We start from the raw sequence: 23,962 nt of genomic DNA on the forward strand, positions 1-23,962 counted from the left end.
TGTCATTTCAGAAACAAGATATGTGTGAGGCATCCACCATGACATGAAGCAATGCACTCATGTCTGGTGTCCTCTCCAACGTCCACCCAAGATGGCCTCACTCCTTCCTCTCCTTCCTGCCCTACCTTCTCCCTCTAACCCACCTCCCATGTTCTCTGCCAGAGTCTCGCTCTCTTGCTCAGAACCTTATCGAGTAAGGAACGCTTCTCCAAGTGCTCCCTGGTGTCTCCCAGAACTCCAATGGACCTCAGCTTGAGAATCATCCTTATGGATGTGGTGCCACTTTTGGTTAGAAGGGGACAAAGCCATCAACATGGATTTATTTGGCCTGCATGCTCTGTACACACATAGTGTTTTCCCTCCTCACTGCTGCTGTGGGAGGACACCCACAGGGGTGAGGATGGGGTAACTGGGGGCCACAACTGCCAGGAGCATGGTCCCAAAGTGCTGTCTTTAGGGACACCTCAGAGCTCCCAGCACCACTTGTACACCAGGGCTTGACTGCATCCATGGGGCCACATAGGTGTGAGCTGTGATGCACCACATTCCTCAGGTGCCCCCCAGCCTCTTGGCCATCTTGATGATGTCTTTGTGGCACAGCCTCGCCCGTTGGACCTCTTCAAGGCCACCTTGCAGGACTCATCCCCATTGTGCCTGTGCAGAGCTTTTGGGCATGCCAGGGCCTCTGTCCTCTGCCCTCTTTGCAGAACCCCTCATCTCACCCATTCTGGGCACATCTGGAATGCTGAGCACCACCACTCCAAGAACACATGCTGAGGCAGGATCAGGACAGCCCTGCATACACCAAAAATGGATGCACGTTTCTCAAGTAAACAGTCTGATCTTGATAAACAGATGCATGGAGAATGGACAGAGGTTGTGGGGTTGTGGAGGAGGAGTCTGGGGGGCATTTTTGCATGTGGCACTTTGCAGTCTGCCATACCTTTAGCAAGGCCAGCTGGGAGCCCTCGACCAGCTGCTGGATGCTCTGCACAATGTCCTCTGGGTTCAGGGTGGAGAAGTCAATTGTCATGCTTTCTTCTTTCTCTCTGGACTGAGATCTGGGCAGCATACTGCTCTCCAGTGCTCTCAAGAAGTCAAAGTAATTGAAGGAATTTTCATGCAAACTGATTCCCCAGCTTTTCCCCCAAAAAGAAAGGAACATATTAATTTTAAAAACCTATCATTTATTCATTCAACAAATAGCTGCTGAGCACAGAGAAGGGTGGAGAGAATGAATGAGCTTAGATACTGTTCCCTGATGTGCACACCTGCCAGTTAGCGCTGATATTAGGCATGTGTGAATACTGCAACCACAAGGAGCAAGGTGAAGGCTGTGAGAGGTGAGCGAGGGTCTCCCCCGCTGGCAGGGCCACCAGCTGCCCTGCCCTGACAATGTGAGGCTGGAGAGCATGGCTCAGAGCTTTGGATGCTGACCACCACACCAGTGCACCAAGCAAAAGTGGCTGGGTTCATAACTGGGGCAAACACAGGTGCTTTGACAGGGACAGGACACTGTGGGACAGTCCCGGCGGAGGACACATTCATCAGCAGTGTCAAAGACCAAGGGGTGGTGGGTAGCAGTGGGAGAGCAGGGAGCCTAGATAGGCAGCTCCTGTGGTGGTCGAGGCTTAACTAAAGAGGCCTGCAGGGAGGCATGGCCATGGGACTTGAAAAGGTAAAGATGGTGAGACAGTGGGAAGGACAGTGGAGCTGAGAAACATGTGCTGTCTTCCAAGCACCAGTGAAATAAGTCATCAAGCCCAAAGCTCTCCAAAAATAACTGTGCAAAACCTATCTAGCTTAATATCTCCTCCAAGAAAAGTTCCATGTCGACATGCGTCTCCACAGGACGTCTGTGCAGAAACAAGTTGTGCTCTCACCTCTGACATGGAAACAAATTACCTTCAGATTCTGAAAGAACAGACTGTCGATCAAATCCAAAGTTCTCTGAGAATGCACAGCATCTTTATTGAGGGTGCAAAGTAATTCAGAGTACAGTTTCATCGTCTTCGAAGATCACATTTCTACAACTTCACTTTTTGGGGCTGTACTGGCCCTTGAGCACCTGAACTTTCTTCCAGCTGGATGGGTTGCAAGGGTCAGGGTGGAATGGCATGGGCACTGGTGAGCTGGAGAGAAGAGTTTCCAGTGACTCAGTGCCTCTAAAGAGGAGGGTACAAGCCAGGTGTGATGGCCACGCCTACAACCCCAGCACTCAGGAGGTGGAGGCAGAAGGATCACAAGTTCAAGACCTGCCTGGGCTACATGGTGAGACCCTGTCTCAAAAAAAAAAAAAAAAAAAAGACTGAAAAATGAAAAAAAAACAAGCCAAGAGCCCCACTTTTCCAAGTCGCAGCTGCAGAAGACCTGCGTGGGGTCAGCCTGTGTGGTGGGGACATGGAGGAAAAGGACAACCAGCAGTGTTTGATCATCGGATGAATTGTCAAGGCTGTATTAAAATGTAGTAATAAAATCAAATGCATATGCTAATCTCCTCAGTAGTATTTAGAAAAGTCTATTTTGGATCTAGAAAAGAATAATCTGCATATAATTAGCAATAGCTGAGATGCTATCAAGGATCTTTGAGAAGAGACAGTGACTGAGTAACACATCCTTGTTAAGGTTTCAGCCACATTGAGAGGTGGGCCACAGAAATCCCAAGTGCTTTTGTTGCTGTTTATGAAGTATTAAGCTTGACTATGTTTTAACAAGCCTCTCTCATAATCGCTCGTTAATTATTTATCTGCTATTTTCCATGATTTATTCATTGAATGTGTATGAATTCTTATTCAACTGGAAATAGAAACAGAATCAGTAAGAAGAGACCCTGTTTAAGGAAGAGAACACATAAGCACTTGAAGATGAAATGGTCCTCCTGTTCTCTATGCACACACACACAGATACACACACACACACACACACACACACACACACACAGGCATTGGCCTTTTCACAGCTAGAACATAAGGGAGCCATGCTTTCAAAATTTTAAGGGAAAATGATTTTCTCCCTAGGATGGTATGCTCAAACAAGATAATAAATTGAGTGAAGAATTTTTTTTTTAAGTTTCAGAAAAAAAGAATTCAGAAAATTTACTTCCTGCCAAACCTTTCTTAGAAAATTACTTCGGGAAGTACTCCAGCAAAAGAAGAAATTAAAAGATAAGAGAAGGAGGGAATAGGGGACGTGTATAGAACCAAGAAGTGTCACTCTCATTCTAACAATCATAAAAAGTTGAACAAACTGAACACTAATGGCTTTCCTTGAACCTAGGAGAGAACTCAGGTCACAAGGAAAATGTCACCCTTAAATCTGGAAAGAGAGGCACATCCAGAGACTCACAGTCAGTACCTGTACTTCTGGAGCAAAAGCCTTTGGTGCCATAGCTGGTAGGAACACATAAGAGGTAATGAGGAAACCCAAGAGAGGCTGAGTATGGAGGGAGACATTCGGGGGCCCCATCTCAGAGCCCCACAGTTTCCTGGGCTTTACTTTCAGGAATTCCACCGGGTTCTCACAGTGAAGACCTGAAAAAGATTCCCTCATATTTTGGCAAGGAGAAGGGAAAAGCAAGCCATGTGAAATTTGCCCAGAGCCTGCTCTATAACACTTTCCAAAGGAAGAGACCCAGCTGAAGCAAGGGCATTGAGCCACCTCCAAGCCCCTCTAGCTTTCCTGTCTTACCTAAACAGGAGGAAAAAGCTAAGACACCTCTGAAGGTTGAAGCTCTAAAAGGCCCAAGCATCAATCATACGGAGCCTGCACCCTCCCCAGTACCATGCTCCCACATCTCCTGGCTCTGGTGTTATCCATGTGGGTTACAAGTAATAATGCTCGAAACTCACTCAGAAACCATTTCTAGGGAAACCAGAGAAAACAGGAGGAACCAAGAAAGGACACTGGAGGAAATTGTGGCCTTTGGCATTGACAGTTATGGCAGATATTAACCACAGCCCAACATCTGGCCAAATTCACATAAAACCTCACAAGGTTTCAACAACAACAAAACCACAGGGAATTCCAAAAAGCAGGAAAAAACAGTTGGAAGAGACAAGCAAGCATCACCACAGGACTTGGATGTGACACATGTCTGAGTTTATAACACTGTGGCTAGTATGTAGAGGACACAAGGTAAGGTAGATGCCATGCAAGAACAAATGGTCACTTAAGCAGAGAGGTGGAGACTCTTAAGAAAGAATTAAAAGGAGATGCCAGAGAGCAAAAGCAGGGTAATAGAAGTGAAGAATGCCTCTGTTAGGCTCATCAGTAGACTGGACAAGACTGGACAGAATTAGCGAGCTTGAAGCATGTCAGTAGGAATGTTATGAGTATTATGTTTGCTGTGCATTAAAAATATTGAAAATGATATAAAAATATAACATACTGTAAAACCTATATGAAAATAATATTGTGTGCACTTGAAAGCCCTATGATGTAAACACATACCATATGGTGCCCAATATGCAAATCAGCCAACCCTAAGTTGGTGCCAATATGCAGATGAAGCAACCCTAAGCTAGCTCTGATAACCCGCCCCTTTACAAATATTTAAACTCCACTTGCCACGAGAACATCACCATTTCCTTCCGATCCAGCAACATGCATCACACCAGAGGAGAGCAGACCCGGACGAGGTGGACCACTCTCCGCACGGCCCCTCGGATTCCCTGGGTGTTCTGGGGGCCTATGGAGACTGAGAACTAGCCAGCACCTGTTTGTAGCCAGCCGCTGGTGGACTAAGATCAGATCGCAAGGTGAGCACAGCTTGGGGAAGGCTGAGGCGCTATTGGGTGAGGTTGTAACTCCCTGCAATAAAGTGTGTGTATGAGCAACTTAGTTCCTGCTTAAGTTAATTCATTTAGCGCCTGACTGATGGTCAACTTTATACCGTCGCCTGCTCGCAACAAGAAACCTACTGAACTAAAATGCAAATTGAAAAAAAAGAATGAGGAAAAGGAACAAGACAGAATGTTCAAGAACTGAGGGAACACTCCAGAAATGTCTGTTTAATTGAAATACCAGGAGAAGAAAACATGTTTGAAGTAATAATAGCTGAGACTCTTCCAGAATTAACGTTAGACAGCAAACCACAGGTTCATAAAGCCCAGAGAACACCAAGCAAGATATATACTGAAAAATGTACAATAGGTATACCATAGTAAAATTAGAGAAAACCCAAAGATAGAAAGAAAGATCTTGAAAGAAAACAGAGGGGAGAAAAAACAAACTTACTTAGAGAAGGACAAAGACAAGAATTACATTGGTCTTCTTATCAGAGGTCACATGAGAAAGAAGAAATATTTAAAGTGTTGAAAGACAAAAAGTTGACCTAGAAGTCTGGAGCAAGTGAGATTATCCTTCAGAAGTGAGTGCGGAGTTGGAACCTGGATGCCCTGGGGCATCACTTGACCTGCACATGAGGGACCTTTCAACTTCCACACCCATCCTACACTCTTCTCTGGTTGGGCTGCGAGGTTTAACAAACAAACAACAAGCTTAAAGGAATGACCGGTAATAGAATTTCAGGTAAACAACAAATTTTTTCTTTAGTATAAATGTATCCTAAGTAGTGCACGGGAGATACTTAACACTATGAATTTAACAGGACATCCTGTACTGGACAGCCTGAACAGCTCTATTTGCTGGAAAGTCTGACCAGCCCCAAGGAAAAATTCAAAAGGTACTGACATCTGGGGTCAGCACCCCATAGAAACAACATGGAAGGCTACCCTCCAGTTCTCACCACCTACCTGTAGGACTTCTAATCTGCTTTTAGAAGCCTGTTCTTTAATAGAAGCATATTTTTGAGAAAACCACCCAACACGAAGGACTGTTTTAAAATCAACACTGAAGAGAGACTTCTCAGCTAAAAAAAAAACCAAAACAAAAAAATCCTTTTAAAAAGTCTATTGTTAATTGAAGAGAAACGAGAGTGTGCGTCTGTGGCATAAGGATGTGTTAGACAAGGAACATTCAGTGAACAAAACGAGCACTGCTAATTAGGAATGCAGCTATGGAAGCAGACACAGAACCGTCTTCTTTTTCTTTCTTTCTTTTTTTGTTTTTTGTTTGTGGTTCTGGGGTTTGAACTTAAGTGCCTCACACTTGGTATGGAGTGTTCTACCATTTGAGCCTAGTCCCAGCCCTTTTGCTTTACGTACTTTTCAGGTAGGGTCTCATGTTTTTGCCCAGACAGGCTTCTTACTGTGATCCTCCTACCTCTGCCTCCCACACAGCTGAGATCACGGGTGCACACCACCACGCCCAGCTTATTTGTTAAGGTATGGTCTTGCTAACTTTTTGGCCAGGCTGGCCTCAAACTGCTATCCTCCAGATCTCTGCATCTCAAGTAGCTGGGATTACAGGTGTGCACCACCATGTCTGGCTCTAGAAATAAAAATCTTTAAGAGAAGAGCTGGGAGCTAAACTTGAGGAACTCTGAGACGGTAGAGTGAAAAGCAAAAGAGATGGAAAATGAGAGAGATTTCAAAAGAGAACCAGTTTATGGGTTCGGCGTTCAATAATAATAGGAATTTCAGAAAGAATGAAAGAGAAAAACTCATTAGTGAAATAAATCAAGAGACCTTGTCAGAACTGAGGAACATGTAGAAGGCTATTTTGGAGAAGAAGCTGACAGGCTGGCTGACACATCTGAACGCATGGGAAAGAGATGTTCTGACCAGGGTGAGCTGGGGATTTAGTTAGTGGACACCAAGAAAACAGGAAAAATAGGCTTGTTTAACCTTGGTGGGAAAATGCTATGTAGAAAAGAAAAGTGGTCAGTTTGTCACAGAGACGTGGATCCTGAACGTGGCTCTCCCAAAAGCGGGACACCTGTGGAGGTCAGTCCCACGTGCTTCCTCCAGTGTGGGAAGGTGGAGCTGCGGGGTGACCTTTGGTGGTAGATGATGCAGAAAGGCCTGAAGCCACATCTTACTGGTGGGAAGACAACAGGCACTGCTTACTAGTAGAAAATCAAGAAGCATTATAAGCCTGTCACTTAGAAACAGGGACACTTAGTCCAAAGGCTGTCAGTGAAAAGCAATAGAAGTTGTTGACTGCGGGGACAGGAAATGAGGGCCAGGCAAGGGGACACTTGATTTCATCTGTCTTGCAGTGCTGGGTATGAGACCCAGGGCCTTGCACATCCTATATCTGCCACTGAGCTGCAGCCCCAGCCCCAAAAGCCTTACAGGACTCCAACTCCTCCCGAGGTTCATGAGTGCCATGAGGCAATGCCACTAGTGTCAGAGAGTGATGACTGCACTGCTAGACACATCAGGAAAAGGTATGCTGGTCAAATTGTTCTTTGCACTTTGGTTGACTGGAGCCCACTGTAATACAGCCCAGACCATAGAAGCACGGGATCATCTCAATGTCAAAGGCTGCTTGAGGGGACACAGAAGAAAGCACAGGAGCAGCCTGCCAGCCAGGGGTTTTTCAGACTCTAAGAAGCTTATTTCACCTAATTAAACAAACACACACACCTGTGGAGAAGATGTGTCAGCTCCTCTTCCTTCAGGGGGCAGAGGCATTCTTGCAGCACCTTCTGCATCTTGAAGAGGGATATGGAGCCGGTTTTAGAGTTGTCTTGTGTGCTGAGTGCTTTGCTGATGTCTTGATAGTGCTCTATAAGCCTATCCCTGAAAGAGAAAGCACTTCAGACACACAGAAAGCAGGAAAACCAGAAAGCTCTTTAAATCACATGCTTGGTGAACACTCTCACGAAAGGATTTGATCGCTGGCCTAAGAACCATTTTGGACATTGTTTTGCAGGCTTGATGTAGCACTTACAGAAAAAATGATGTCTGTATCATTATCATTTTATTTGTAGTAGCAGTACTAGTAGCAAAACTACATTAGAGAAATTACAACCTTGTCTTTTTACTAGAATTGGTACTTTAAAAATGGAACCAAGAATTTAGAAAGACAGAGATTTATGACAGACATGTGAGTCCACCTGCACTCTCGGCAAATGTTGCTGAGTACTTGTTACAGGCTATGCACTGCTCTAGGTGTTGGCACCAGAGGACTCAAGCAGGTTTCCTTAGAAGAGTTTATGCTGCAGGGAGGAAGCCACATGTGTTAGTTGGAATGAGAAGGAGCAGGAAGGCGACTGTGGAAGCCCAGTGTGGCATTGATCCAGCTCTACACAGGGAGGCGCAGGTCAGCTTCTCTGGATGGACACACCGGAGTAAAAACTGGGAAACAAGTGGCTACAGGAAGAGCTTCCTGAGTTCCAGGCCCTCCACAGCAGGAGTGGAGGAGAGGGGGAGAGTCCTATCCATGATAGGAACAACTACAACAACAACAAAATGAGATGTCCAGAGATAACTCATTTCTTGATCAGGCACTTTTACTTTTGCAAACAGCCACCACTTTGTGCACCAACAGACAAAGCAGGGTCAGGCTGGTTCCTCCACATGCTGTTATTACATTTGATCTTCTCAGCAAATGACCTGCAAAGGGGTCATCAAGCTCACCCAATAGACAAGACACAAGAAAATGCAGACCCAAGGGCAGGTGAGGACGAGATCAACCTTTCCCTGGTGGTGAGGTGGGTGGCATCTTGCTTGAGTTCCAACTCCAAGATGGATTTTCCGCTTCTCTATGGTTAGGTTCAGGAAAATTCTTCCTGGACTTGAACTAAAACAGGAACTTATGAAGAATTAATCTACGGCAGATTGAGTCTAACTTCTGTAAACTCAGCTAATCCAGATCTCTGAAATGCTCTTCCTACCCCATGGAGGAGAAGGCTTATCTGATGGGCTCAGATGCCATGTGGGTTCCCATTCCTCAGGGAGAAGAATGTGCTAGCAGTTCTAACCCTACATCTGTTCTCGTACTTCTCTGACTCTTCAGGTAGGAATTCATAGGAGAAGACAGTCCTGAAGCAGGCCTGGAATAAAACAATCCATGGGAAGGGAAAAGCTGAAACCCAGGAGAAGCAAAACTAAGCGGGAACATTGACGGGGGGTGTAGAGGAGCATGGTGTTTGCATAGAAGGACCCGGATGGTCTACACCTTCCCTTGGTGGCCTCTCCCTGCAGACGACACACCAATGTTCTGTGAATGCACACCAGCAGTACCAGCCTTTGGATTCCCCTACAGGTGTGCGCTGAATTCAGCCCCATGTTGCAAAACCACTTCTCGTCATCACCACTATTATAGCTCACTTAATCCTTCAAAATGAAAGCAAATGAAGGTAGAAAAAAATCAAAACACTTTTTGGTGATACATATTTTTAGAAAATTGAGGCATTCAGTATTTCTTGGACTGGCTTCTAGGCAGTAATTATTTCCCTTTCAGAGTAAATATGTGCACAGAGTAAATGAGGGCTTGGAGCATAGATCACAGAACACTGCCAAACAGAGGCGGTGTTGGCCCACAATGAGCAACAAAGCTGTTCTGGGTCCCTGTCCGGTTTCTGGTCTGGATTGTGAGCCAGAGGAGGATGTTGCCATGCATGGCCTGAAGCACAGCCACCAAGCCTCTCATGCTTTCCTCTCCACACCCAGGGCTCTGCTGGGTTTGCTTGAGCCCTCTCCAAATGCCTTCTAGAACCAGCCTGTGTTGTGTGGCTGTTCACTGCTGCTGTTCTGAGGCTCAATCTCCAACTCAAACACAGGAAAAAGAACAAAAACCAAAGTCTGGAAAAGAAGCAAGGCTAAAAAAAAGGATTTTTCTTAAATTTTGAAGTGTATTTAGGGCACTCCTACCATTAACTCCCTTAGATTCAAGAGACAAACACAAGACTTCTACCCCTTTAAGTTAACGTGGCTCTCATATTCCAATCTGAGCTGAGTTAGGTATAAATGAGGACGTAAAATGATCCTGGAACACCAAGTCTTGGAGTCATGTGAACTGGGGTCACAAGGCGGTAGTTTTTAGAAAATCTGCAGTAAGAGAGTGCGATTGTGGCAGAAGGACAATGGATGTGAGTTAGCTAACTGAGCCTGATGGTGGGAAGTGGCTGGAAACGCATCGTCAGAGGGCAAGTGGCTCTTCAGCCAAGCCCCAGTGCCCATGATCTCCAGACCCAGGGAGTGCGCGGGCGGGAGAGCAGAGGGGAAGCTTCTTTACAGAGCCTCATTACTCACACGGGGCGGGAGAGACGAGGAGTGAAGACAAGAGTGGGTAATGAGGCCAGCCCTGTCTGCTGAAGAGAAATTCCACTTTTTCATCAGCTTTATGGCAGATTTGATTTATACCAATCTTGCACAGAGTTTCCGTTGAATTTCACCAACTCCATCCTCTGCCTTCGGGTGCCGTGACTCAGTAACTTAGACAGAATCCAGGGATAATTTCAACGGCTTTCCTTTCAAACCTCATGCTATTATTATGTCTCATCCCTGTATTTGGGGCAGGCTTCTTACCTTTGGGAACTCTAACAGCAAGTCATTCATTTATTCAGGTGCTATGGGGCAGAGAATTGAGCTCTGCTGTTTGAAATGACAGATGGAGGACAGACACATAAACAGGTAACGGCCACAGGGAGCCATAGCAGAGCCACATGTGCACGGAGTGTGGGTGTCTGCTGGGGATGGGACTGCTGTACATCGGCCAAGAAAACCGTCTCACTGTCACAGGGCCACATCACCCATAGGACAATTTTCTCCAATGCTATAACATTGCTAAAACAGGGCAGGAAGAGGTTTAAACTTTGAAAACAACCATGTGCTATTCCACCATCCAGACCCAATGCCTTGCTTTTGCACAGTGTCTCCTGGTTCTTGTGGACATACTCATACATTTGACGTCATTCTGACTGTGGTGTACAAACTGTTCCAACTGCCCTTTGGCCCTATCACAAATGCTTCCCAGGCTCCCTACACCCACTTCACTAGGTGCATGCTACTGCAGTTTCTTGGGCCACGCCTCACTAAGCCAGCATGCCAACCTGGGATTGGCAGGTGTTCTGGTTGTTAAAGACACACTGCAAGTCACACCTTGCCATTACTAAGCTATACTGACTTACTTCTTTGGGAAAAAGTCTGCAAAGTAGCAGTGGTGAGTGAAAAGGAGTCATGCACCCATTCACAATATTTATGGGTGCCTATCAGGTGTCAGGAACTGGGGAAAGTGACAGACATCCTACAGGCTTACATTCTACTTGGGCCAGGGCTGGGACAGGTACTATGCAGTACTTAACCAAAAAGGGTTATTGCCAAAGGAACGGATGGTATGAGACCGACTGGGTGAGGCAGGACAGGCTCAAAGCTTTTTAACTACTTTGTGGCTCCTTGACTTAGCACCAGTGTCTAGAAGCCATATATTGCAGTGAATAAATATACCACCTTTATGGCATCTTTGCCAGAAGTTGGAAGGCACCATTTTAATGCAACTTTGGCTGCCATGGTAAATGGAGAACAGTGTTCAGACCCAGTCCCGCTCCCCTCCCCTCACTCCCCCAGGACCCACAAACCAACCTAGCTGGCATGGTCTTGTCAGGTATCTGGTGCAGCTCTTGGATTTCTTCCTGGATCTGCTGGGGCTTAGTGAAGTGACCCAGGAAGTTGAAATAATCCTCTGTGTAGGGCCGGTGGATCTCAGGTGAATAGGTAATCCCCAGTTTCTGTAGAAATTCTTGGTAAGTAATGTAGCCTCTTCCCTGAGTGTCATAGCTGAAAAAAACAAAACAAAACAGCAATGCTCTCATCAGGAGCCGTGAAGGTGCCACACCTGTGCTGCAGGGGAGCAGCTGCTTCTGCGCCATGCACAGTGGGCCCTGCAGGACGGTTGGAAATGCTGAGTCTCAGGCCTCGACTCTGCTTTTAACAGGATCCCAGGTGATCCACAAGACACATCAGAGTTTGAAACCCATTGCTCTCAGCAAGAGAACCATTGCCTCCCATATGACCTGTCCACCCAAAGAGAATGCATTTGTCTCACTGATGGGAATGCAGTTGTGACTATAGAGAATTAAAACAACCCTTCCAAAAAAAAAAAAAAAAACTTCAGTTTTTTTTTTTAATTGGGTACCTATATGTAAAAGGAACTATGCTAAGGTTGAGAAGAAAATCTTTCAAAAAGCATACTCCATCCTAAAACTTGAATAAGTGAATGCCACTTGATTCAAGGAAGGAAAAGGCCCCATTTTCTCTTTGAAGCGATGCCAATTACGTTCATCCAACAAGAGAGACTAGGAGGAAAACAAGATAAGAAGTGAGCTAGGTACCTTTTATGTCATTTTCTCTTATTGAGATTTTCTGAATTATAATTTATTTAAAAAGGCATAATGGGGGGTTTTATCTCCCAGCATTATTCAAATAGACTAGAATTACTTCAATAAAAATTTTAAGGCAAATTGCCAATTTTCTGTATTTAAAAAAATTATTTTTACAGAAAGATCTTGGCCTCATCTAATCGATAAAAATGGCATTTGCAGATGTGGTTTTTCCCAGATCAACTCAGAGTTAGGAGGAATGAGATTTTATATTTAAAGGAGTCTGGGAGCCTAATCCCTCCCAGTGTTGGGTGTGGGTCTGTCTGACTACCGAAGCGCCCACAGTGCTTTGTGCCACGATGCTTTCTTGTCGGCTAACTGGTGAGCTCCCGCAGAGTAGCTACAGAGCTCTATGGCTACTTGGACGCACTGCACACTAACAATGAAGACGGCTTTCTGCTTTCCTGGGTTCTCGCCCTCAGGGGTGTGGGGCCAGTGGAAGAGGAGGGAAAGCCACTTGGGCAACTTTGTGTCTCTTGTGCTCAAATGTGCAGAGGATGCCAAGAGTCAGAAGGCTGTCATCCTGCCAAAGAGCTGTGCACCCCAGGTGTGCACAGGAGCTGAGGCTTCTACCTCTCCCCGCTCCTGGACCTTCTGTGACCTACAGCTTCCCTCAGCTCTGTCCAGCCGCCAGGCCTATCTCTAACCTCCTGAGGTGAGGAAATGGCCTTTGGGCAATTTCTTTCCCTTTCTTGGAGGCAGCATGGAGTAGGGAGCTCTGAGGCCAGCAGCAGCTCATGAGCTTGGAGATATGGCAAGGCCCTACATGCCCCGGGCCCTGACACCACAGGCACTCCCAGATGTAGCCTCAGGACAGCCTCACATGGTAGTCATCATTGTTGTTTCTAAGGTACCTTCAAGACCATCCCAGGTATTTGTGATTGGTGTGACCTTCACAATTGTAACCCAGAGAAGTACCGGTCTGCCTTTACTTGGTGAATTTTGATTTTACAACAAAGCAAAGCAATACACCTAGAAAAGAGCCCCATTGGTTCCATTTCCCGAGGTTGCTCCTGACGCACAGAGAATGGTGATGTCTCGGGCAGTGGTTTAGCAAATGGCTGTCCCTCTGCTGGTGATAAGACAGCCACAGAAACGGCAGTTAATCCACATCACTGTGTGTGTGAGGTGAGGAGGGGGTTGACAGGTCCTGAGCTCCTACAGCTTCAGAGCTGTGCATCCTTGTTCACCACATCAGGACTGGGACTAACCAGTGATGTCACAAAGCAACTCAGGTCAAGACAATTCCTAGTGAAACTCCCGGGGTCTCCATTTCTATAGGAGGGTTGCTGATGGAAAGGTCCACCTCACTGACAGCCAGCCAGCCCAGATACTAATGTACCTTTCTCAGAAACCTCTCTCCCCTCCTAGTCTAAGGAACCATGATCCTGGCCCTCTGTCAGTTCCTGTGGGCTGGTGAGGAGGGAGGGGTCAGTGTACACAGGGACGTGGGCCAGGGACTGAGACCCCGTGAGTTTGTTCATGTGGATGTTTGCGGTACTATTTGAAACCCAAGGACTCGACCACTTCCTACTTTGTTTCAGCTCCGAGTGCATGTCTTACCTCCCTGCTAGATGGCGAGGGTCCTGAGCTGCTGCTCTGTCTACACTTGCCAGGTCCAGCAGCACACTTTACGTAAGCCGCATCACCCTGCTGGCTGTGGAACCCGATGAGGACTGCTGTGTGGTGACTCAGGACAGTCCCTTACCCTACTCTCCATCATGACACTTGCATGGAATGAAAAGCACTTCTTAATCACTTCATTGATAAAGGTCGCACACACACTCTTCTCATCGCAAAGGCACAGACCAGATCACACAATTGCAACTAAACACTGTTATGAATGTGAATGATAAGAGCGTTAATACAGCTTACATAGCCTCACCCTTCTTTATATAGTCCTTGGTGTAACATTAAAAAAAATCAACATGAATTTCAAAATGGCTCAGCAATAGATGTGCCAGGGAAAACTCGCTCATAAACAGAGGTCCCGTAAAAACTCACATTTGCATGCAGCAGTGGCCATTAATTTATGATATAATCAGATTACTCTCCATTTATTATACGCACAGCAGTTCAGTTATACACAGAATGTGGATATGTTCACATCCATGGATTGGCTCTGCTGAGAAAGTCTTAGTCCTTCACGCTCAGTTTAGGCGGCTGATTCTTGCATAAATTTCAGAAGTACCTTTGAACACCACTGGTCCATAAGGTAAGGGCACAATCACGGGACATAAAATAACCGCTCTCCTCCTCCATGACCCAGGCCATGCTCCACAGGTGACATGGTGCCTGTGTAACTGGGACATTAGGAGTTTTCCCAGGTGCCACATGGTTGGAGGGCGGTCTGAGGGCTCAAATAGCTGCTCTTCAGATTGGAAAGTGACCAACTGCCTGAGGTGGGGCCCTATGGGAACAGACACTCTGCTCCAGTCCACGCCAAAATCCTTCCTCTGCAACCCGCGAGTGGCGGTCTAGCCTTCATGGAGCCACGGGAACCCACTCCTTCACAGACTGCTGCTGAAGTTCTCTAACCACCTGAACCCCTACGACGTCTCTGTGCTGAGCCACAGGCCCCTGGCTGGCTCATCTCCAAGCACTACAGTTCAGCCCGTGTGGTCCTCTTCCATCCAGGTATCTTTCCTAAGCTGAAGATCCTGTCTATTCACCTCTCCAGCCTCTCTCATGCAAGATGCCCACCAGCTGGAGCACTCTACACTTGGCCTTGACCTTGCTTCCTTTTAATAGAAAACCCCACATCCCTTCTGCACAAAGGGGTTTCATGTGACACAGGTCCCTTTTATGATCTGCTCATTTTATACTTGAAAACCGATACACTGTGAAAGACTGACATTCTATCTATGAGCACTGATAAAGCATACCAGCCCTGTGGCGACACAGGCATAATCCAGCATCAGTTTTCTCTTGCCTCCTGTTCAGGGCTACCTGCCTGGTTGGTTTCCTCACCAGATACTTCCATAGACATTTCCTTAGTGCCACTTTCCTGTTGTGGGCTTCCCTTCAATGCAATTTTGTGGTCCTCCACAAAGTTTTAAATCCCAAATAGCTCAATTCCACCTGATGAAATGAGGCTACAGCAAAGTACTGACATGCGAGCGCTGCCCTAGGGGCAGCCTCCAGGTGGGCAGTGCCTGGGGTGACACCCTGTACCTGGTGTCCCCTGCTGGAATAGGCTGCAGTCTTGGGTTATTTTCATGTAAGCAGCACCTTGGCCTCAGCATGCATCTTCTGCCTCCCTGCCACGTGCTCACCACCCTCCTTTGGCTCTGTACCACCCCTGGCTGGGCTCATGATCTCATTCAGACTCAACTCGGTATCCTGTCATCATCAGCTCCTGCATGGACACTTCCAGGCCCCAGTGGCTGCCGCCACTGTCATGTACACATTTTTCTTGCTACAAACACACTGAGGTTGGGCTGTCTTCCAGTTCTGGAACCCAGGGTAAGCACAGGGCCTGTCACATAGAAAGTTTCAAAAGTTGCTAGGATGAGGGAGGGAGGCAAATCTTCCAGGAGGTAAGGGATGCTTTGCAGTCCCTCCAGTCAATCTGAGTACATCACTCCTGAGACCTCAGGCTCTGGCTTTGGAGGGTAGCCAACCCCCGTAAGTCAGTCTCACCTAACATTCATGTGCTCTGTCTGTCAGCCCCTGTGCTGCTGCTCAGGGGCTTGACCAGCCTTGGGCAATGGGCTGCGGGCAGACATTTGGTACTTCAGGACCAAAGCTCCTGGAAGCCCAGGTGTGAGCCTCTGGTATCACGGTCCCCATCCTCTGGGTGGAGAGCCCACTGCTATGATAAGGACTCCCCCAGAAGCCAGAGCCGCAAATTGCTACTTGGAAGGGAATTGTCCTCAAGAGCCACTAGACATGCCACAGACTTCGGGTTAATAGGAAATAAAATACTGATGTACTGAACCACTGAGATTTGGGGGTTAAGTTATTAATTTACTTCCACAGCATCAACTAGACCCTCCAGACTAATGCACAGCTCTAAACAAGTGCACTTCATGGGTGCTTAATAAATGTTGAGTGAATAATGGATGTTGAGACTTCTTTCCTTGTCTATATTCTGCTAAATTTTCTAAAATTCAAGTTTTCAAGAGAAGAGAGTATTATTTTCCTCTTTGCTTCTAGCTACTCAGTTTTGGGGTCTTCTTATTCTGATGATGAACTTGGACCTGCTCAGACTCCCTGAGTTGAAGGTGCCATGTTGGCCCCAACTTCCCTGGGCCCCGCTCCTCAGGAACATTTGGTTCCCTCATGCATGAGACAGTCCTGGAGAGGATGCCCGTCACTGCCACTGTTTGGGGAGTGGTCTGCCTACTGTTGGGGCAAATGGAGGAGGCTCTGGGCATCTTGACAACCCACTGTGGCCAACAGCCCTGCCTGGAGGTGTGCCCTGAGAAGGGAGGCTGGTTGGGTCTTTGTGATGAGCCAGGAGGGAGAGGAAAGTGAGGATGACAAAACCATGTCACCTCACATGCTGTGGACACATATTGTCCATGGCCTGCCGAGCACATCAGGGATGACACACTGCTGCTGCTTTTCTTTCCCTTGATGCTCTTCCGGGTCTTCTAAGCTTCTGAAATCAGTGTGTAGTCACATTACAATCAGAACACTTTCAAATTTGTATTTCCACTAGGCGCTGGTGGCTCACAGCTGAAATCCTAGCTGTTCAGGAGGCAGAGATCAGGAGGATTGCAGTTCAAAGCCAGCCTGGGCAACTAGTTCACAAGACCCTATCTCTAAAAAAAATCCATCACAAAAAAGGGCTGACAGAATGGCTCAAGGTGTAGGCCCTGACCTCAAACCTCAGTACTGCAAAAAAAAAAATTTTACTTTCGTTTCGCTACTAATTTTTATGCTCCCAGATGCCAGGTACTCCACATACATGGACCAGTGCCTGGCACCATCCCATCTGATGGCCGGTTGAAGCCGAAGGCCCTGTGGCTGAGTCTGGGTGCTCTAGGTCAGGTGCAGGAGCACTCCAGCAGAGCCCTGAGCTGTGGGCTATTCAGCCACTCAGGGAGTTTCCAGCATCTGTGCATGGCACACCAGACTGTATCCCAGGAGCAGCTGGCCTGCTTGAGCAGCCTCTCTTCCAGGCTGCTAAAGAGTGATCCTCACCTCTTCCGTCTCTTGCCAACCCTCGCTTCTTCCGGTTCTCTCAGCACCAGCCAGGAAAAGCTCCTGGCTTCCTCTTGTTTGGGTTACTGAGAGCACCTCATTCACCTCAGAGCCTCCAGGCTTGTCTCCTGCAATCTCCCTCTTCCCAACAGCCAAGAGATCTTTCTAGAATGTGGGCCTGCCCACATTGTTCTCCTCCTAAACTCGTTCATGATAGGGTCCAGCTGCCATGCCATACCATGCTAACTCCACTCCACTGGTTCCCTGCTGTCTGTCTTCTGGCCACCTGGGCTAAGCAGCAGTAGCAGAAGTGAAATGTGACATTCTCCTAGAATGGATAGGAGGACATTCTCCCTGGGAGATCTCAACCTGCACTTACCCTACTGCTACAGGCTGTGCCACCACCGGCTGCTACAGGAGGTCTGTGCAATGGGATGGCAGGATAGGGCAGAACTGTGCCATTTCTAGTGGGGTTGTAGCTGTGGCCCCTGCTCAGCACAGGAGGATGGGGAGCAGTTCCAGAATCTCTGGATAGCACCTCTCTCCTCTGCTGTTCCACTAGCCCCCTCAGTGGCATCCCCTTGTCCCTGAGTAAAGAATGCTACATCCTCTGCTCAGACTTCCAGCCCTTCCAACAACTGCGTCCTCATTCACTGCAGAAGATCCACTTTCTGCTTTCCCACTGGACACTGTGGAACATGCTCCTGGCCTTTGAAATCCCTGAACTCCCTTCCTTCCTCTTCCCTTGGGGGTGTTTCAAGTGGCAGACACCATTATGAGTTCTCCATCTCTATCCCTTCTTCTCCTGGACACATGTGCAAACTGCTTCTCTCAGTCTCCCATGGAGGTGGACTCAGCCCGACAGAATGGGGAAAAAGCAAGGGCCAGGTTTCTGGGCCTAGTCTCCACCAAGCTGGCCAGGTGACCCTCTGTGCTCTCCCCGCTTCTCTGCAGGCTAGGCACAGAAGATCTAGGGATGGTGGGACACCTTGTGCCTCAATGATCTTATGGGCAGGGCACTACCTGCTTTGCCCCACACTGGGCCATGATGTTATTTGGGGGGAAGTCACCAAGATGTTGGCATTGTTAGCCTGCCCTGGTCAATGTACTACTCAAACTACTCAGCTTAAAAGTCACCTTAAAAATGTCAATTTGAAGCTGGGTAATGTGGCTCCTGCCTGTAAACCTAGCCACTTGGGTGGCTGAGATCAGGAGGCTTGAGGTTCAAGGCCAGCCCGGGCAAAAAGTTTGTGAGGCTCCATCTCCCTGCCATTCCAGTGATGGTGGAAAGCATAAGTAGGAAGGAAGATCACAGTCCAGGCTGGCCTGGACGTAAAGCAAGATCCTGTCTCCAAAATAACCAGAGCAAAAAGGGCTGGAGGCATGGCTCAAGCAATAGAGCACCTGGCTAGAAAGGGTGAGGCCCTGAGTTCAAATCCCAGTACTGCACACACACACACACACACACACACACACACACACACACACACACACACACAGCAGTTTTATGAGCTGAACAGAGCAATGGAGAAGGGCGGTGGAGATGATAGCTCAAAACTGTGTATACATTTTGTGCATGTGACGTATGCTTAAAGAGGGCTAAGATGGTTAAGTTTTATGTTATGTGTGTTTTAGCACAGTAAAACAACGTGACAAAGAAGACAGTAGCTAACAAAATCCCAAATCAATATAAATTGAATTTGATTCTTAAAATGTAGATATAGCATGAAATACTCTTTAGGAAGTCGTTCATCTAATGACACAAAATCAGAATGATTAGTTCTATAATTCACCAAGCTTACCAGGACTGCAGTTCTGAGCTAGGAGAGAACAAAAACCAGAACACAGTGCTCTGTGCTTTGTGGAGGGGACGGGTGTGCTGGGAAAGAGGCGACCAGAAGACTGCAAGGGGCCCTGGCTGAGGAAGAGCAGCCATGACTGCTGAGACCACAGATTTATTCCTCTCATACACAGGACTCACTGTTGCTCTGGTTTACTTCTTAAGCTGATTTGTTACATGAAAATAAAAATCACAAAGGGCTGGCAGAGTGGCTCAAGTGGTACAGCACCTGCCTAGCAAACGCAAGCCCCTGAGTTCAAATTTTGTACCACCAAAAAAGAAAAAAAAGAAAGACAATTAAAAATCATAAAGAATGTAGCTTGAAAGTTCAAAGTTCAGCTGTCACTGATCCCTCCTCAGGACACTGTGTTATTTCCAGGTGTTTCTCTCCATATGCTCACACAAGGAGATGAGGGAGATGTGCACTATAGTATTTACTCATCTCTGTCTTCCCCACCACAGAGAACCATGCAGCCAGGTGTTTAATATGCATTTGCAGACTGGACAAAGGAGGCAAGGGTTAGTGACTGCATGCCCAGGGGCCAAGATGGTGGCCCTTTCCACATATTACTAGCCATGCAGCATCCCCGGGTGACAGGGAGGATTAGCTCCATTTTGCAGATGAGAAGAGTAAGGCACAGAGAAGTGAAGTAACTTATTGTAGTCACACAGCTAGAAGGTGGCAGGAGTCTTGCCCAGGTGCCTGGCTGCAGAGCTGTCACCCTTAACCACTCAGCATTCACAGAATAAGGCCAACAGAAAAATGGTGGATGCAATTCTTACCACAGCAATTTTCAACATTGTTTTCAAAATCTGTACATTTCATGATAATGTCCATCAGCGTGTAGAGGAATTTCAGCCAAATATCATTGGTGCCACCTACCTCCAATGAAGATGGAAATAGGTTCTGCCACCCTCAGGAAGAGGGCATGTGGGCACCTCCCAGGGGACTTGAGTCCAGCACCTTTCATTCCTAAGTTGGTGTCCTCTCCAGGTTCCTGACGCCAACCTGACAGGCAGTGGTCTCCAAGGCCCTGCGCCTAAACCAAACCATCCTTGCAGTCTCCAGACGCACTTTTTAGACCACAGCTTTGTTCTCAGTTCACACATGAACACGGGGATTTCACTGTCCTGGGCCAGGCTAATAACACCCTAAACTGACTTCGGTGAGGACGCTGGCTTTGCCCTCCTGTCTGCCCTGTTTCTTCCATGCCACTGCTGGCCAGGTATTTCTCCATTCAGAAGACCCTCCATCACCATCTTGATTCCTCAAAATTCTGTTTCCAGATCATCTTGGCATGACTACTGCCTGGCCCTCCAGGGTTGCCACTGCTCCTGCTTTTAACTCCCTCCACCTGGCTTGTCCTCTGCCCTGGCATTTACATAGTCAGCGGTGTGTGCTAGTCATCCATCTGACTTCTATCTGTCCTGGCAGCTCCCAAAGCACAGGGTCCAGGCAGTCATCCTTGAATTATCCAAAAAGGTCTAGAGTGGAGAGTTGTATACCTGCCCATCTTGAGAAGACACGTTACTTAGCTGCAGGTGTGTGTTTAACCTGCTGAAGAAGGAAATGCATGGGGAGTCTAACTGGCCCTGTGTTGGAACTGATCTTTAACAAATAAGGATTGTGGGAGAGCTTCAAGTTGCTTTTCCAAATTCCACACAAAACAACCCACCTAGTTTCTAAACTTGGCCAACATTTTGGCCTTTCTCTTTCAACTGAAAAGCTAAAACATCACGTACACGGTGTCATGAGCTTGCCTCCTGCGAGGGCCGGCAATGCTGGGAACATACCCTAGGGGAATGCAAGTGGCGACTAACACTTATTGAAGAAGAAAGCAATTCAAAGATGGACTTGGAACTTAGACACACCACACCATTAGCGCACCTTGAAACTTAGACCTCTACACAGGGAGCATCATATATGGCGGTGTTACTGAAAAACAACTAAATCTAAAATGCATTTTGAAAAACGACACCTATGTTAGATCCTGTTTTCAGTTTAAGTGACCCTTGGGAAACTACTACAAGTCCCTAAAAGTTTGGTTATTTTCTTCTAACAAGTAAAACCCATGGACATCTACACCATCTCTAGGCAATGGGGAACTGCATTTCTTTTGCTCATTTTTTTATCTGTTTGCTGAGAGAGTTGTGTTACAAGTGAGTCTTTGGAGAGTGACTTAGGTCTCTAACTGTATGGGCCTGCATTCCTGGGCTCTTGGACCTACAAACCTCCCAGGCCCAGTACTGTTAGTGAGGGTTAGCTTGGTTCTCACTGCCCACCCACCATGACTGCTTCCTCTGGGAGATGAGGACCAAGGACACAGGACACAGGACCATGCAACAAGTGTAACAGCAGTAGCAACAATGAAACATCCCCAGCTTCCACACCCTAAAATCATAATGAAAGACTGCAATTTTCTGTAACAAGCAATCCATGACCTCCAGAATGGACTGGCCTACTGAGACCACTTACCTTTGCCAAAGCTTTTCAAACTCCCTCGGTGTCAGGGGAATGTCAAAGCCGTACAGAGCGTTCTTCACGTCCCTCCGCCGGAGAATGCCGTGGCCATCGCTATCAGTCTCTATGAAATTCTACAATATTAGAGACAGATTCAGTGACAGATGAGACATGTTGATGACAACAGAAAGGACTGTCGAAGGTCAACACCTGGAACAGCCTAAGGCATTTCTCTTTCCATCTGTCACTTAATTACCTCTTAATCTAAGTTCCAATATCTTTATTGATCATAAAACAGGAGCAAGTCTTATGCATCAGAAGGGGCTCGTGCCTAGGTAAGCAGGTCATCTCTGGTGCATGACCTGGAGCCTAGTCCTGACCAACAACTTGGGTCCAAAGACTATTAGAAATAAGGTTCTGGGAAAGGAGATTGCAGGTTACAATCTCAACAATGCAATGAGTTTGGTCCCCTGGCTGGAGAGGGAGGTGGGGGGTATTAGATGCCAGCTAGCCTGGTGAGATGATACGACACCATTTCAATGTCCCTGGAAGTACAGCAGGAGTTTGGGAAGGGGTGGAGCATCTAGGAGACCACAGACAAGAACAGAGCAACCATCGTGGTGCTCAGCACTGTCCTAAACTGTTCCTAAGTAATGGCTAGGTTAAACCTCCCCTACCACCACCATGGAGTGGACATAATGGGCACAAAACCCAGAAAGCATTATTCCTAATAGTCAATGACCAGAACTTTCCCCTTCAGATCAGAAACTAGACAAGAACATCTGTCTCCCTCCATTCAACATTGTGCTGGGGACTCTGCCAGTTCAATTAGGCAAGAAAAAGGAATAAAAGTTACAGCAGTAGGACTGGTAGAATTGAACCTCCATTAATCACAGATGGCAGGATTTTATACACAGGAATACAAAGAATCCACAAATAAATTATACAAGAGGTGAATTTAGCAAGGAGACTGGGTTCTGTGCCAATAGGCAAATCAATCATATTTTTACAGAAAATGAAAAACTTAGAGGTAACATTTATAATTATACTAGAAATAGAAAGTCTTAGGAATAAATCTGTAAGTGGTATGCAAGACCTCTATCTAGGTAAGTCAAAGATTTCACTGAAAGATGCTAAAGAGGATCAAGATAAATGGAGATACTCTGTTTATGAATTAAGAGACTCAAACAGGAAAGATGCCATTTTCCTCCAAACATTCCAACAGGTTTTATTAACTGGAAACTTGACAAATTGATTCAAAAAGTCTTGAAGAACCAGGTGGAGGGAGTCATTTGCCAGCTAACTAATGTTTATCCATAAGTTATAGCACCAACAAAGGTGGCACAGGTGCCAGGAGAAACAAGTTGACCACAGAACAGCATGAGGCAGCCAGAGACTCTGTGGGCAGTGGTGCAGGACAGAGGTGATGCTGCAGGCCAGTGGGGGAAGGGTAGATTTTTAAATAAAACACGGGGACATCTGGGCACCCACACAAGAGAGATAAACTTGAGTCCTACCTCTCAACACATGAATATCTAGTCCAGATTTCAAGACCTGAATGTGAAAATTGAAACTGTTAAGGCCCTTGAAGAGACAATGTAGGAAAATGTCTTCAAGACTTCAGGATAAGACAGCATTTCTTAAACAAAGCCTACAAAGAAATGTTAATAAATTTGACTTTATTAAAAGAAGGTCTTTCCAGGCACAGTGGCTCATGCCTGCAATCCCAGCTACTCTGGAGGCAGAGATGGGGAGGACTGCAGTCTGAGGCCAGCCCGGGCAAAGGAAAGCTGGGTGTAGCTGTCATCCCACTTATACAGAAAGGATAAATAGAAGATAGTGGTCCAGTCTGGCCCAAGCAAAAACATGAGACCCTGATCCAAAAATAATGAAAGCAAAAAGGGCTGGGAGCATAGCTCAAGATGTAAAGCATCTGCTTAGCAAGCACAAGATGCTGAGTTCAAATTCTAGTACTGCCAAGTTAAAAAAAAAGTCTTATATATCAAGAGACCAGAAGAAAAGGGTGAAAACAGAGCACTGGGAGGAGATATTTACATATCAATTACAAAAATGGAGTATCCAGGGCTGGGGTGTAGTTCAAGGCCCTAGGTTTCTTCCCCAGCACTAAAAAAAAAAAAAAAAGATAGTATTCAGACCCCAGGAAGAATTATCACTGGCCAGTAAAAAAGACAGATAACTTAGCATGAAGATCGCAATAAGTCTCAAGCGAGCACTTTGCCAAAGAAGAGAATGACCAATGCATAAACAAATGAGAAGACGC

General features: G+C 46.7%; 1 protein-coding gene across 14 annotated transcripts in view; it reads right to left on the reverse strand.

The window, feature by feature from the left end:
• Efcab6 (EF-hand calcium binding domain 6) overlaps positions 1-23,962 on the reverse strand; it is a 225,839-nt gene that overhangs the window by 36,079 nt on the left and 165,798 nt on the right. For all 14 annotated transcript variants that reach the window (XM_074084647.1, XM_074084646.1, XM_074084652.1 and 11 more), the window contains 4 exons: positions 21,697-21,815; positions 11,433-11,627; positions 7,491-7,646; positions 944-1,139 (listed from right to left, as the gene is read on the reverse strand). In XM_074084647.1, the coding sequence (XP_073940748.1) occupies positions 944-1,139; positions 7,491-7,646; positions 11,433-11,627; positions 21,697-21,815 (666 nt within the window). The remainder of the gene's footprint in view (positions 1-943; positions 1,140-7,490; positions 7,647-11,432; positions 11,628-21,696; positions 21,816-23,962) is intronic.

The sequence above is a fragment of the Castor canadensis genome, chromosome 8 (assembly GCF_047511655.1).
Source record: "Castor canadensis chromosome 8, mCasCan1.hap1v2, whole genome shotgun sequence".
Taxonomy (NCBI): Eukaryota; Metazoa; Chordata; class Mammalia; order Rodentia; family Castoridae; genus Castor; species Castor canadensis.